Below are 16777 nucleotides of genomic sequence, written 5' to 3'. Positions count from 1 at the left end.
TGTGTCCATGTTTTATGCATAATGCTTATAAATATTCTATTTTTCCATTCAGCAGGCCCATAGGCAAAGGAAGCAGAATGAAAGGGGTATCCAAACATGAAAATAGGCCAGTGGAATTTTATCAGTGGGAAAAGTTATTTTGCAGGCCATGTGATCAAACTTTGCTAAGATGTGAGCTTATATATCTTATGAACTCTCACATACTTTTCCATCTTAATCATTCTTTACTCTTTACTTAATATTACCATTTCATTTAACTAAAGCTTAGCTATTTCTAAGAAAGTTATAAATTACTCTGTTTTAGAGCTCCTGGATAAGCTGCTAAGTCGCTTCAGTCGTGTCCGACTCTGTGCGACCCCATAGGCGGCAGCCCACCAGGCTCCGCCGTCCCTGGGATTCTCCAGGCAAGAATACTGGAGTGGGTTGCCATTTCCTTCTCCAGTGCATGAAAGGGAAAAGTGAAAGTGAAGTTGCTCAGTCGTGTCCGACTCTTAGCGACCCCATGGACTGTAGCCTACCAGGCTCCTCCATCCGTGGGATTTTCCAGGCAAGAGTACTGGAGTGGGGTGCCATTGCCTTCTCCCCTGGATAAGAGGCATTACTTTTTTTCATTACTGCACATTTTTATCCTCTAAAAAGTATGCTCAATGAAATTCCACTACAGATTTTAGTAATTAGAAATACAATATAGAATCACTGGTTTAAAAGAACTGAAAGGTACCTAAAAGGGATCAGCATGCATATGTTAAAATGAAAAGCTAAATCTGTAATGGTGTCAACATTAAAGAAAATGCATTTTGAATTTAAAAAAGAGATAGAAACTTTCCTCTTCTGTATCAGCACCTCCCAAACATTTCCAAATTCAGTTGTTTTTAATCTCAGGAACCAGAGTAAACTTTAATAATAGTTCACATGTTAAAAGAATAAACCTATGATGAATACATATCTTTGTGTACCAAATGAAAAAATATACAATGCAGTGAAACTCAAAATACATATACAAAGTGATTTTTTGTGCATTTTTGATCAAGAGGTTTATAGTCTATATTAAACAATAATATAAAAGAAGCAATATATAGTTTTTGATAAAGCAACTGAAAAGCTCTCTTAGATGTCTTTTATAATAAAAGCTAATGGTATATGTAAGACGGTATAGGTTGAATCAAGCCTATTGAGCTATGTTTTAACAAATGCCTATGTGAAATAATTTAAAAACTCTTCTGTAGAAATTAAATGAGCATATCCAAATGTGGAGTAATATTACTACATGGTTTAACTATAACCCGGTAGTAGTATTTAGTAAATTCAAGCAGAACACATGTACTGTTATCATAAATAGACAAATTCTTTAAATTATAATAGCATATTTGAAGACAAAATCAAGAAACTATACATGTTAACAAATGATACAACCATGCATACATATATCTGCTTATTAAACACTGAAGTAAAAGAACTAAGCCGTTGTGTAGTCTTCAGAGGTGCTTGTTATTTTACTCTGTTCTGATGGAAGCACTTTGTATGTTTGCATGGAAATGTAAAACAATATTTAATTGACAATTTGGTCATGCACCTGTATTTTTTAAATTTGGGGTTACATTTTCTTCTTTTCTGATTGTTCAGTAGATTCTGACTTTGGTGCAGGAAAAGCTTGATGATACAGATGTCTGTGGGTTGCTGCTGCACTGTAAAGCTTGTATAAAGCCTAGAAATAAAATAATCAGGATTATTTAAAAAAATGATAAAACATTTTATTAAATACAGATATAAATTTTTTTAAGTGTAATTTATGGTACTATATAAAATTTAGCATGTTAAATTTGGAATCCTTAGTAATCTGTATAACATATATACTAATAACTACTATCTCAGCACTCAAAAGTATTTTCAACTCTCCAGTGTATTGATATTACTACTTCTGTGGGTTGATCTCTATGGTAAATGTTCTGTCCTCGGACTGCATTTTCTTTTACTGTTCCCACCTTTTGGAGCAGAGCTTCCTAGCCACTGTACCCCAGGGATGTGGAAAACTCATATTGTGAATATTATTAATTTTAGAGGAATTATAGGAGTTCATAACTTGTGATTGCCAATAGATTTATTATACACAGGTAGAACACTTGCTATTGGACCTTCCTGATAGGTTTTTCAGAAAGGGACCACTTTTTATGCTCCATAATTTCCTGATATGGTCATGCAAATAAGCACGTGTTACCCTTCCCCCACCACATGGGCTTTCTCAAATACGCTCTCTTGCCTTGCTTCCACTAATCAGTGCATAGCTTACAAAACCTTTATTCAGAAACATTACCTTAGAAAGTCTTTCTTCATTAAAACTACCTCTGTCATTGTTATTTGTCTGTGTAACAGTGTCTGAATCATAGAAATGTTTACATACTGCTTTCTGAAGTGTCCATAAATATTTTTATGTTTTTTTAACCCCTCAGCTATTGTCTAAAATTCATTAACCTCCTCTGACTTTCACATAATGAACACTCAGTTAAGACCAATTTATCTGATGCAATTCTAGAGTCTTTAAAAAGTCTGAGTATTTTTAAAGGTTGGAGAAAAGCTTGATATCCTTAAATAGAATTTCCAGGAAATTCCATTCATTTTAACTTTTTGCGTCTATATGGCTATTTTCTTAAGTCTGAATTATACCATCATCAATTTACAAATGCATACTGGCACAACCTTAGTTCTATTCTGATTCTAACACATTCAGTTTAATCCATGTTTCTTAAAAGTTCCTATTTTTTCTTAAGATTTGATTTACAAAGTTGAAATTTATTTTTACTGTTTTAGTAAATTTATTTTACTGAATTTTACATAAAATAATTCCTTGTTGACTTATAAATATTAAATATATCCTTGGTATCTGATTGGCAGACATGATCTAGTTATATATAAAACAGCAGACACCAAGGAAAGAATTATGTACTGTCACTGTAGTTGCTGAAGATCAATTTTGCTTTCTTAAAGTAATGACCTAAATGATTCCACAGAAATAACTTTTCTTATGTGAAAATGATTCCTTCTTAGAAACTTCGATTCTTCCTCAGATACAGACTTTCTGCACATGTGCAGTGGGAGAAATGAACACTAATTTACAGGTCAGGTCCGAGGTATGCCAAGAAAGATACTACACTACATACTGGCCTGAAACCTGCTTAAAGTGGTACAGATAACTGATTCAGAAGCCAAAGTTGAAAACCACTTCTAAAGGTTGTAGCTCCATTGACTCTGCATTAGTTAAGTTTCCTCAAGATTTTCATAACTACTTGTTTCACTCTGCAGTAGAGCAAAATGCCCAATGTTAGAGCTTAAGATTTTTTGAAAATTTCTAAACATTCAGAAATAAAATATTCATGATAATCAATTCTTGTGTTTCATATGCAGATAAAATCATATATCATGTTCAGTTTAAAACCTATATACATTGAGACATCCTTTAATGACTAGTTGGTTTGTAAAATAAGACAATCATAATGTTTACAAATATACAAATAGCTCTTAAGAAAAATTTAACTTACCTCATTTGTACTTCCCTTTGGTAAAGGCAGATTAAAGGGGAAAAAAGAGAAGTATATATCCTGCTTCATTAATAGCACTATGATAATCAACCTTATTTACATTAGTAATTTGTGAGCATTTAAGAACAAATACATTTTGAGGGAGGGGAGGTGTATGCCTGCGGCTGATTCATGTTGATGTATGGCAGAAACCAACACAACTTGGTAAAGCAGTACTTCCAGTTAAAAATATTTAGAACATATACCCCTGCAGCTTTTTTCAATTTAGATTACACATTTAATCTGAATCTTCTGAAGAACCCAATTCTATATTCATCACAGGTTTCAGCATCATATTCTAGAAGGGCTTTGGGATTTACCTCAAATAGCCCCTCTTCATCTTTTGAGGTTGAGGGGCTTTTTAAGGCAGTGGCTCAGAGGATCCAATTTTAATTAATTCTTTTCCAGTAGTGCTACCATTAATCAGTATATATCTCAATTAGATTCTTCAAAGACACACGGCAAATCCATCAGTTACAATTTGGTTTTAAAGAGTATAAACATACTCAATGCTGAGAGAATTGTAGCTATTACTTGCTACCTGCAGACCATAAATAGTCACAAGTCTTAACTCCAAAATTTTATGAAGAATCGCAACTTTAGTTTCACTAAATTCCCCAAAATTTTCATGTGGTAATTGAAGACGCTTCCAGAATGAAAGGTGAGGTAATTTTTATTCTGGTGTGTTTATAATTGTTTCCCCTGTCCATAATCAATTATTTGAACAGCAGACCATGGTGACCCTGGGTTGGTTAATTGGACCATAAAGGACAACTGACCCAGAAGTGGCTGATCCAGAGGTTGACCTGGACTCATTTTAGGGCCTGGTACAAATGAATAGTTCAAAGAGACAATCTGAAGTAATCAGATACTGTGTTGAGGGATTTTACTAAAAGAGACAGTGATACGACTTCAGATGGTCATTTATATATGCTCCTAACAATGGTTCTATGAAGGCCTACAAGACCTTCTAGAACTAACACCCAAAAAAGATATCCTCTTCATAATAAGGAACTGGAATGCAAAAGTAGGAAGTCAAGAGCTACCTGGAGTTACAGGCAAATTTGGCCTTGGAGTACAAAACGAAGCAGGTCAGTGTACAAAACGAAGCAGGTCATAGACTAACAGGGTTTTGCCAAGAGAATGCACTGGTCATAGCAAACACTCTCTTCCAACAACACAAGAGAAGACTCTACACATGGACATCACCAGATGCTCAATACCAAAATCAGAATGATTATTTTCTTTGCAGCCAAAAATGGAGAAGCTCTATACAGTCAGCAAAAACAAGACTGGGAGCTGACTGTGGCTCAGATCATGAACTCCTTACTGCCAAATTCAGACTTAAATTGAAGAAAGTGGAGAAAACCACTAGACCACTGAGGTATGACCTAAATCAAATCCCTTATGATTATACAGTAGAAGTGACAAATAGATTCCAGGGATTAGATCTGATTGATAGAGTGCCTGAAGAACTATGGACAGAGGTTCGTGACATTGTACAGGAGGCTCAAGACCATCCCCAAGAAAAAGAAATGCAAAAAGGCAAAATGGTTGTCTGACAAGGCCTTACAAATAGCTGAGAAAAGAAGAGAAACAAAAAGCAAAGGAGAAAAGGAAAGATAGATCCATTTGAATGCAGATTTCCAAAGAATAGCAAGGAGAGATAAGAAAGCCTTCCTCAGTGATCAATGCAAAGAAATAGAGGAAAACAATAGAATGGGAAAGATCTCTTCAAGAAAATTAGAGAAACCAAGGGAACATTTCATGCAAAGATGAGCACAATAAAGGATAGAAATGGTACGGCTCTAACGGAAGCAGAAGATATTAAGAACAGGTGGCAAGAATACATGGAAAAACTATACAAAAAAGATTTTCATGACCCAGATAACCATGATAGTGTGATCACTCACCTAGAGCCAGACATCCTGGAATGCGACATCAAGTGGGCCTTAGGAAGCATCACTGTGAACAAAGCTAGTGGAGGTGATGGAATTCCAGTTGAGCTATTTCAAATCCTAAAAGATGATGCTGTGAAAGTGCTGCACTCAATACGCCAGCAAATGTGGAAAACTCAGCAGTGGCCACAGGACTGGAAAAGGTCAGTTTTCATTCCAATCCCAAAGAAAGGGAATGCCAAAGAATGTTCAAACTACTGTATAATTGCACTCATCTCACACACTAGCAAAGTAATGCTCCAAATTCTCCAAGCCAGGCTGCAACAGTACATGAACCATGAACCTCCAGATGTTCAAGCTGGATTTAGAAAAGGCAGAGGAACCAGAGATCAAATTGCCAACATCTGCTGGATCATCGAAAAAGCAAGAGAGTTCCAGAAAAACATCTACTTTTGCTTTAGTGACAATGCCAAAGCCTTTGACTGTGTGGATCACAACAAACTGTGGAAAATTCTTAAAGAGATGGAAATACCAGACCACCTCACCTGCCTCCTGAGAAACCTGCATGCAGGTCAAGAAGCCACAGTTAGAACTGGACATGGAACAACAGGCTGGTTCCAAATCGGGACAGGAGTACGTCAAGGCTGTACATTGTCACCTTGCTTATTTAACTTCTATGCAGAGTACATCATGAGAAACACTGGGCTGGAGGAAGCACAAGCTGGAATCAAGATTGCTGGGAGAAATATCAATAACCTCAGATACACAGATGACACCATCCTTATGGCAGAAAGCAAAAAACTAAAGAGCCTCTTGATGAAAGGGAAAGAGGACAGTGAAAAAGTTGGCTTAAAACTCAACATTTAGAAAACTAAGATCATGGCATCTGGTCCCATCACTTTATGGCAAATAAATGGGGAAGCAATGGAAACAGTGACAGACTTTATTTTTGGGGGCTCCAAAATCACTGCAGATGGTGACTGCAGCCATGAAATTAAAAGACACCTCCTTGGAAGAAAAGCTATGACAAACCTAGACAGCATATTAAAAAGCAGAGACATTACCAACAAAGGTCCATCTAGTCAAACCTATGGCTTTTCCAGTAGTCAGGTATGGATGTGAGAGTTGGACTATAAAGAAAGCTGAGCAGCGAAGAATTGATGCTTTTGAACTGTGGTGTTGGAGAAGACTCTTGAGAGTCCCTTGGACTGCAAGGAGATCCAACCAGTCCATCCTAAAGGAAATCAGTCCTGTATATTCATTGGAAGGAATTATGCTGAAGCTGAAACTTCAATACTTTGGCCACCTGATGCGAAGAACCGACTCACTGGAAAAGACTGGGAAAGATTGAAAGCAGGAGAAGGGGATGACAGTGGATGAGATGGTTGGATGGCATCACCAACATGATGGACATGAGTTTGAGTAGGCTCTGGGAGCTGGTGATGGACAGGGAAGCCTGGCGTGCTTAAGACCATGGGGTCACAAAGAGTCGGACACAACTGAGCAACTGAACTGAACAAAACCAAGGGCTTCCCTGGTGGCTCAGCTGGAAAAGAATCCTCCTGCAATGCAGGAAAGCCTGGTTTGATTTCTGGGTCAGAAAGATCCCCTGGAGAAGGGATAGGCTACCATTCCAGTATCCTTGGGTTTTCCTGGTGCCTAGATGGTAAAGAATCTGCCTACAGTGAAGGAGACGTGGGTTCAATCCCTGGGTTGGGAAGATCCCCTGGAGGAGGGCATGGCAACCCACTCCAGTATTCTTGCCTGGAGAATCCCCACGGACAGAGGAGCCTGGTGGACTACAGTCCGTGGGGTTGCAGAGTTGGACACGACTGAGCGACTAAGCACAGCACAACAAAACCAATGCTAGTCAAATGATAGGTTTTAAGTATGAAGTGATCAACAAATAATCGAGTCACAATCAGCTAAATAAAAACTCAACTGTGTTTTCTCTCAACTTTAGGGATAAGAAAAACACGACCTAATCCCTGTATTTTTGAAAAATAGTGAGATGTTGACTGGAAAACTTATTTCTACAGTTTGTATCTGGCCATCTTGACAAACTCTATATAAAATTCTTAAAGTCATGTTTACCTGTATATTTTACAATATATAACATAGTGTCTGGAACACAGATAGCATTCAAATAGGTGCTGCATTTAGTTGAAGAGAATTCAGTGTTCCTACCTGGTCCCACAAGGCTGCAGCCACTTGGTCTATTACGGCTCCCAGCTCTCGGTATTCTCCCGAGTACCGGATGTATGCCCAGGTGCACAGGGTGATAAGGGTCAGTCCCATTATCATATTGCATAGGCTAGCTATGATGTCCAAACCAATGAATCCAGTCACACCAGCAATCACATATGTGATAAAGATGACAACAAACAGTGTGGCTGGGGTACGAGCTGCATGGAAGATATTTTTGCTATCATTGTGCTTGATATACTGGATGTAGAGTTCATCTATTTCAGTCTCCAACTGTTGCAAGTAACGCCGGCTAAATTCCTCCCCACCCATCTTCTTCACCCCTCGAAATAGCTTCACAGATTCTTCCTTAAGCTCCAGATGTTTGGTCTGCAGGTCATTAGGGGCCAGAAATGGTTTGTCACCGCCACAGATCTGTATCGAATAGGAAGTATTATTTATGCAGTGCACAGTAAAACTAGCAACTGTATCACAATTTTGCACTTCGCTAGCTGAATCTGTTAGAACACATTAATAATCAGAAGGAGCCTACATTTTTTTTTGTCAACCTACATCTCCACACTCCATTTATATCAGGGGAGACTATAAATAAGACTGGTAACTTTATAGGTGACATATTAAAGCCTTAATTTTTATTCTCTTTTCGACAGATTGGAATATCCATTACTTAGTCCAATGTCCTCAAGGTGAAAAGGTTTCACTGACTTTTGATTGGAGTCCATTCAGTATTTTTTTCAAGAGACTAAATGGAAACATGTTAAATGTTCATGGACCACTTTTTCAACTTTTTTTCAAAAGTTACAAGGGACATCTCAATTACCCATACCGTTAACTTCGGTTGAGATTTAAATATACATAGGAGACTCTCACTCCATTTCCCCTTTAATTATGTCATAAACACCAGACCAAATACTATATTTCCCTTGATTCCAAGGCTCTACCAATTCGGGGTGCAATTTTGATTTTATAACATTTTCAGTGGAAAGAAAACTCATCACATTAATAGATATACACAATAATCATTAGATGCATCCTAATTTAGAATGTTACTAGTAAAAAGAGGAAATATAGTACTTAGAAATATTGGCCCTTGTGGTTTATTTTTTTCTAACAAGTTTTTATTTTTATACTTAAGATAGAAATTGGACTTGTGGAATATGGGGAGGTATAGTGGAGAAGGTAGCATGTTATTTTAGCTACTTTAGAACTTATAAATAGTACAAAAATCTGTATTCCTCCACCCCCACAATGTGAACTTTAAAGAAACATGTTACAGAGAGAACTCATTTAAAATACATTTAAATTTTGCATATGTCATATTCTCTTGATTTGTTTTTAAAATACTTTAGGAATACAATAAAAAGAAATGTGATACACATAGGCTGAGAAAGCATAAGTCAGAGCCACTTCTGCATATGTATACAGTGTAACGTGGAAGAAGAAAAGAATGAGTTCATGGAAGAAATACTGATTTTATTTAAAACGTGATTTAAAATATTCTTACCTCTTCCATTTTTTTATTGTATGTATCCTTGGCAGTTGCCACGGCTGCTAAATTATTAGCTTCTGCTGTGGCCTTTGGACAAAGTACAAAGTATGATGTAAAATGAAATTCATATTTATTAAAATTCCACATATATACCCACAATGTGCAAGAAATATACAAGAACTCAAGGTCATCAGATAATTTAAAAAGTGCTGAAATACTTCTGTATCTTTTAAAATTAGTAAAATTAAAATTTCAAAATGTATAAAACATAGCTTACTCAATAAACCATAGTTCAAAAATGAATTTTCATTTTGAAGATTATTCATCTAAAAAATATTTTTAAGCCTTTCACCAAATGTGTGTGTGTGGGAGAATCTATAAATCCAGACACATGGGAAATAATATATACATTTTATATATACTAATGGGCTTCCCAGGCAGCACTAGTGGTCAAGAACCTGCCTGCCAGTGCAGGTAGACATAAGAAACACAGGTTTGATCCCTGGGTCAGGAAGATCTCCTTGAGGAGGGCATAGCAACCCACTCTGGTATTCTTGCCTGGAGAATCTCATGGACAGAGGAGCCTGGCAAGCTGCAGTCCACAGGGTCATACAGAGTTGAAGCAACTTAGCACACATGTATTCATACATAAAAATATGTCAACTTTAAATATTACTATTGATAGAACAGTGTATCACTGATAACATAAAGGAAGCATTAAGAGTCAGAAATTAAAAAAAAAAAAAGTATGGAAAAAGCGAGTTTTTCCTTTCTTGAATGTTTATTTGTAGAGGCCACTTGTTTAAAACCTGGACCTGCTTTTCTTGTCACATGTATGAATCTAAACCACAGTATGCTGCTACTGCTGCTAAGTCACCTCAGTCGTGTCCAACTCTGTGCGACCCCATAGATGGCAGCCCAGCAGGCTCCGCCGTCCCTGGGATTCTCCAGGCAAGAACACTGGAGTGGGTTGCCATTTCCTTCTCCAATGCATGAAAGTGAAAAGTGAAAGTGAAGTCGCTCAGTCGTGTCCGACTCTTAGCGACCCCATGGATTGCAGCCTACCAGGCTTCTCCGTCCATGGATTTTCCAGGCATGAGTACTGGAGTGGGGTGCCACTGCCTTTAAACAAATTTAGTACAAAGAGAATGAAGACTCTCTTGTATCTTAGCACAAGTGAGGGTGCTATATGTGTATGTGAAAGTGATTAGATGAATCACTTGCACAGGTGAGTAGTTATTAGAAAAATAATCTGATATATCACTCCATCCATTATTTTTATATGGTGATTTCTGACAGCCAGATTGGAGCACATCTTTAACTTAGCTTTAGTGACAGAATGTTTTAGAATGTCAAGACTCCTGATGAATAAATACCTGTAACATAGATTTGGGATGTGGTAATTCTTCACCTTGATAGATCTTTATATAAGCCTAAAAAATAGGAAAGAAAAAGACTCATGTTCAAGTAATTCCATTCAATATCTATGTTAAATTGTATTCTGATGTGTAAGGCCTTGACAGTTCAAAAAAATTAGATCTTGACAGTTGCAGGAACTATTATCTTTCTCATACTTTTAATTCCCTCTTTCTTGTTAGTTCTTGTTTCCTTTTCCTGAAAAGCCCTTTGTCCACATTTGCCAATCTCAGTCTCCGCAAAGGCTTACCTACCTCACCTCCTTTAAAACTTTCTCAGATCCTCTGCTAGGAGTATCGTTTCCAGTTACCCACAGGAATCTGTACCTGCTGCTGCCTCAAGCTTTATGGAACAGATCTGTTCAAGGGCCCTGAGTCTTCTACTAAAATTCTACACTCCTCCACGGTGTTTTATGTACAGCAAGAATTCAAATTTTAGACAACCTGTCACTTTTTGCTGACAGTGGTGAAGATAATCATGAAGAAGGTATACAACCACATTTGAAATGACAAAATATCAATTTTAAAAATTGTTATTTTAGCCCTTGGAGCATCAATCCAAAAATCAGATTGATAACTGAAATCCACTATATATGTGCATTGGTTTAAAAAATGTGTTTGGGGCTATCTGAAGTAAACAGGTAAATGCAAATTTAAAAGATTTCCATTTCAAATTGGCCCTTGGTGCAGAAAGCAGGAAATGTGGAAGAATTTTCTCCAGTAGGAAGGCAAAGTATAACCCATTAGGGAAAATCTTGAGAATGAAGGTAAAATTCAGTATAGGTCATAAGTCCAGACGATGTGACCCTGGGAAACACCTCCTCCTCCTAAAAAGAAGCAAGGCTTTTCTAACTCCTAGATACATTTCTGTTTCAAAATATATTTCCCTGAGGATAAAAGGTGACAGTAAAGTTACCTCAAGGAGTTTTCTCAAAAAATAATTTTAGAAAGCAAGCTCCTCTTGGGAGTCTAATAATTTTTTAAATCATTTGTATATATTCCTCATACCTTTGCCCCCTATACTGCGGAGTCTATAATTTTCTGTTGTTTTAGGTAGGAACTGCATTCCCAAACATGTCAAATCTAAATACTCACAAGTGCTCTAGAAATGAGAATGATACCTTGAAGTATTCCACCAGACCTCGGCAGGTGATTTTGTTCCCATTGATCTCTTTAATGTCTAGGCTCTCCGGACTGAGCAGCCAAGGAATGAGGATTTTCAAGTTTTTGATGAATTCATCATCTATTTCTAAAGTAAAAGAAAATTCATCATTATTTTAAAATTTTTAAAGTCTTTCATGGGATACCATAAAACATCCGGTAATTACCTCTATTTTTTCCCCAGTGATAAAGCTATTACTCACCTTCTGATCATCCAAATTACTCCTGAAACCCACTTTTCTCAGGGTGAACTATACTCCTTGCCCAACTCCTATTACTAGTCTTTCTCATCTCCACTCCAAATACATATTTATTTTGTCTTTCACCTATAAAATAGCTTTCTTGATATTAAATGATACACAAATGTTTCACACCCCATTCACATAACCATGTCATGCATTCTGATGCCTTTAAGTCTTGTTCATGGTTTTATATAGAGAGTCATAAATGGAAGAAGGGCAGATATTTACTGCCTTATAAGATGTATTCCCTCCAGAAAGTATATCCAAAAGTTTTCTGTGTTTACTGTGCCAATCTTATGAAAAGTGTATAGAACTGTGTAAGGTGTGTTAGCTAGTACTCAAGTTCAAAAAGAAGTGAAATTAGGGCTTACTCTAATAGTAAAACTCAGCAACACAAAATAAAACTGTAAGAAAAGAAATGGAGGCCTTTTAGCTAGCTGATCAGAAGTAGTCTGAGTTATTTAATACAACTAATGGTGATTGCAGCCATGAAATTAAAAGACGCCTATTCCTTGGAAGGAAAGTTATGACCAACCTAGACAGCATATTAAAAAGCAGAGACATTACTTTGCCAACAAAGGTCCGTCTGGTAGTCAAGGCTATGGTTTTTCCAGTAGTCATGTATGGATGTGAGAGTTGGACTGTGAAGAAAGCTGAGCGCCGAAAAATTGATGCTTTTGAACTGTGGTGTTGGAGAAGACTCTTGAGAGTCCCTTGGATTGCAAGGAGATCCAACCAGTCCATCCTAAAGGAGATCAGTCCTGAGTGTTCATTGGAAGGACTGATGTTGAAGCTGAAACTCCAATACTTTGGCCACCTCATGTGAAGAGTTGACTCATTTGAAAAGACCCTGATGCTGGGAAGGATTGGGGGCAGGAGGAGAAGGGGACGACAGAGGATGAGATGGCTGGATGGCATCACCGACTCGATGGACATGGGTTTGGGTAGACTCCGGCAGTTGGTGATGGACAAGGAGGCCTGGCGTGCTTAAGTCCATGGGGTGGCAAAGAGTCGGACACGACTGAGCGACTGAACTGAACTGATTACACATACCCATTTTATAGTATTAGGTTCAAGCTTAGCATTACAAATTTAGCAAAGTAATACAGAAAACACATATTCAGAGGAGTCTTTTGAACACAGCAATAATTTTTTAAATTATATGTAAAAAGCAGAGACTTGGTATATCCAGAGACTTGGTATCTAAGCAAATGCAGTAACTGCTTATGATTTTTAAAAACCTGAATTTCAGCAGAGTCACTGAGTTTTCAGGCTTTGGGATTGGCGATTTCTAAGGTCTTAAGGATAAAGATTTAAACCTTATGATTTGTTTTGCATGTTCCCTGCTTGTTATTATGACCCCAGTATACACTGAAATGCCAGTTTACATAAGAATTTATGGTTCTTTTCTTTTGCTTACTGTTTAATGACACGTATGAGCATGATGTTGGAAATTCTTCCAACGTATCTTCCTTCATGTTTTGTACAGCTTTGAAATTTGTGTCCATATTTTATGAGGACTTGGACAGGAGTTTATTCAAATTTATTTTTCTGTTTGCATTTTACCAGTTTTTACTCATAACTGTGTTCTGTATTTGGAGAAGGAAATGGCAACCCACTCCAGTATTCTGGCCTAGAGGATCCTGTGGACAGAGAAGCCTGGTGGGCTTGTCCAAAGGGTTGCACAGAGTCAGACACGACTGAAGTGACTTAGCACGCATGCATGCATTGGAGAAGGAAATGGTGACGCACTCCAGTATTCTAGTCTGGAGAATCCCAGGGACAGAGGAGCCTGGTGGGCTGCTGTCTATGGGGTCGCTCAGAGTCGGACATGACTGAAGCGACTTAGCATGCATGCATGTGCTCTGTATTATTATAGGTTTATTCAGATGTATTTATTATGGTGGTTTGCTTCTTAGTTACCAATTTTCACTGAAATACTGGTATTTGTATTATATTATCATGTTCCTTTGTTGTGTTTTATTGCCTAGTATGTATCCTATGATACACATAATGTATCATATGATACAGTTCTTAAATTAACAGATACATTGTGCAATGAAAGAATTCAGGGAAAGAGTTTAAGATAAATCATGTAGATATAAATCACACTTTTTAGTAGATTTGTTCTCCATCAAATTTTACTCATAATCTATGATAACCTATGATGCTAATAGGTTTCTTTTTTACTACATGATTTTATGCTTTTTTCAACATTAGTAGAATATTGCTATATATTTAGAATATATGAATTCTTCTGGAATATCTGTATAAAACAAAAAAGGTTTCTCCTTCTAAAACCACTTTAAAATCACTTTCAAAACATGCAAATACTTAAATTCCACTCCTCCCTAAATTTCCTTGTAAAATTGTAATGGAATAAGATACACACTCTGGCACCAAGTGTATTAATTATCAAAGTAACCAGCACAGTATCACACATTTGGACAAAAAAATGTGTTCTGACAATAGCATTAGCCATATAACTTTGTTCTCACCAAAGCCAGGTATTCCAATTTTGGATTCAGAAAATATGAACAATATATTCATGACATACACAAGCGGGAGCTCTTGCTAACAATATTAGTGGAAGACAAATAAATACATGACCCAGAACATCTGCAGACCAGTTCAGATTAATTTGCAGAGGTGTGCTCATCAGCCTTGCTCACTGTAAGTGTTCAATAATATGTGTGGGTGGATGATTATTATGATGATGTTCTGTTTTCATCATTTCTTCAAGAATTTTTGTCACAAGAGTAAAACCTTGCTAGGAATTCAGGATCTAGGTCAAAGTAGTTATCTGTAACAATAATTGAGGACACGATACATGCTTTATAAGAATTCCCCACGGCAGACGCACCTACGGTGTAGGGCTACTGTGGAAACTAACCAAGGAAGATATTTTCTCAGGATCATTTGACTCTAACAAGTCATGAGAAATACATCTTTAAAAATAATAACCTTGTACTGGGGTTTGGCTATGCTTTCTGAAGTCTAACTGGAGCTGTTAAGGAAGCAGCTCCCCAATTTATAATGTGGTTACCTGGTCATTCTACAGGTGGTATTATAACAGAGAACCACTTCAGAAAAAGGTTAACTCCTTGTTAATTACAAGGTTGGATTTGCTATATGAGGGGACATATTCAGTAGGCACTTGGTAAGAATTGGTCGAATGCATCATGGATGAATGTGATTCAGTGCTTTTGGTCCTTTTGATTTCCTAAATGGGAAGTGATTAAACTAATAGCAATTAAATATAATCATAGTATTATAAGTTTTAAATAACACTGGAAATAGTAAGATTGGATAATAATTTTGATAATATGAGGGACCATGAACAAATAATAACTGTAACAATTACTACTATTGATAAATGAGCTAGAAAATTATTTCTGTAAGTGTATTGAAAGAGTATGTGAGAAACTATCATCAAAGAATTTCTGCACAATTGTTTATTCAAAGATGCTTCTTCCCCTGGAGGCAATCACTCAGATGACAGCCCTCTGGAGAGCAGCTTGGCCAGAAGACAAGACATTCTGGATAGAAATAACACCATATTATAAGATTCAGGGTGGGATGAAAACTGATGCAGACAGCGGACTCAAAACTGCCCAAGGAAACACTGAGGCTAACTAGAACGTTTTGGCGCACAAAGGGATTTAGCAGTAGTCTTGTGAAGGCCTCATTAAAATGGAGGCAGCTGAAGCTGCCTCTCATTTCTCTTTCCCTCAGTTAGACACTTTGGTAAACTTGCAACTCATGGGTAACTGTAAACCAACTGTGAGTCAGTATGTGTTTAGATTATGTCAGTATTATGTTTAGTATATGTCAGTGTATGTTTAGATTATGAGTAAAATTTGATGGAGAACAAATCTACTAAGAAGTGTGATTTATATCTGCATGATTTATCTTAAACTCTTTCCCTGAATTCTTTCATTGCACAATGTATCTGTTAATTTAAGAACTGTAGCTGTGTACTACAGGAAAGGAACAAGGCAGGGTACTTTTTTGTCCCAATAAAGGACTGTTGTTGAAGGCCTGCTCCTGCTCTGCCTGTTTATGGCTCTCCAACCCCAGAGAAGAAAGAAAGGCCTTGTGGGACCCCTCTCTTTATGTAATTTATTCAAAACACATTGAAGCTATTAGGTCACTGCACAGTATAAGAGGTCTGTGTGCTCACTGGTGGGTTGGAATTCATAAGTGACAGTGAAATTATCGGATCCTGGAATCCATGCATTAATATGTGCCTACAGTTGTCTTTCTGTTGTATAATGAAAAGACAATTTAAAACATGTATAAAAACAATTGCTGATGATTGAGAAATTTGGGATTCTACTTATGATATTAACTGCCACGGTGAAATAAAAGGTATCTGAGAGGAAACACTATGGATACATGGGGAAAAAAAACTTGTTTGCTTTTCAAACTTGCCAGTTCCACAAAACTGAACACAAGTTATGCTGTCATTTTTAAAAGTAATTTTAAAGCCCTTTGAGAACAACTGTGCTGCAAGGCTTGTTATGCCCCTGTCTCATTATCCCTGGCACAATGCAGAAAGGCCAAAGTAAATTAAGCACATGTTTGAATTTAGTGGTGTACTCAATGCTAGGCTTACAAATAAAAAAGTCAGAGATGTCTTTGTACTGAGGTAGGAGGTAGATAGGCCTCCCCCAGGATAAAGCAACTGGAGATTCATTCCCTGCTGATGGAAACTCCAAGTCAGGAATAGCAGGACAATTAAGGGAGGAGGTTGGGCCTTGCCCAGACCAGGTATTTCTGGTTTGCAAAATCA

The 16777-nt window shown here is 37.2% G+C and overlaps 1 protein-coding gene across 6 annotated transcripts in view; it reads right to left on the bottom strand.

Moving 5' to 3' along the window:
- Positions 1–869: 869 nt before the first annotated feature.
- ATL1 (atlastin GTPase 1) overlaps positions 870–16777 on the bottom strand; it is an 82973-nt gene continuing 67065 nt past the window's right edge. For 4 of the 6 annotated variants that reach the window (XM_081511298.1, XM_081511300.1, XM_081511303.1 and 1 more), the window contains 5 exons: positions 11701–11828; positions 10541–10597; positions 9180–9251; positions 7658–8089; positions 870–1705 (listed from right to left, as the gene is read on the bottom strand). In XM_081511298.1, the coding sequence (XP_081367424.1) occupies positions 1595–1705; positions 7658–8089; positions 9180–9251; positions 10541–10597; positions 11701–11828 (800 nt within the window). In that variant the 3' untranslated portion in view covers positions 870–1594. Of the gene's footprint in view, positions 1706–3533; positions 3549–7657; positions 8090–9179; positions 9252–10540; positions 10598–11700; positions 11829–16777 lie in introns of all 6 variants that reach the window. The other 2 variants (XM_081511299.1, XM_081511304.1) reach the window with 2 other exon arrangements.

Source organism: Giraffa tippelskirchi, chromosome 7, assembly GCF_054371585.1.
Source record: "Giraffa tippelskirchi isolate mGirTip1 chromosome 7, T2T-mGirTip1v1.2.pri, whole genome shotgun sequence".
NCBI lineage: Eukaryota > Metazoa > Chordata > Mammalia > Artiodactyla > Giraffidae > Giraffa > Giraffa tippelskirchi.
This window is presented reverse-complemented; position numbering and strand designations above follow the sequence as displayed.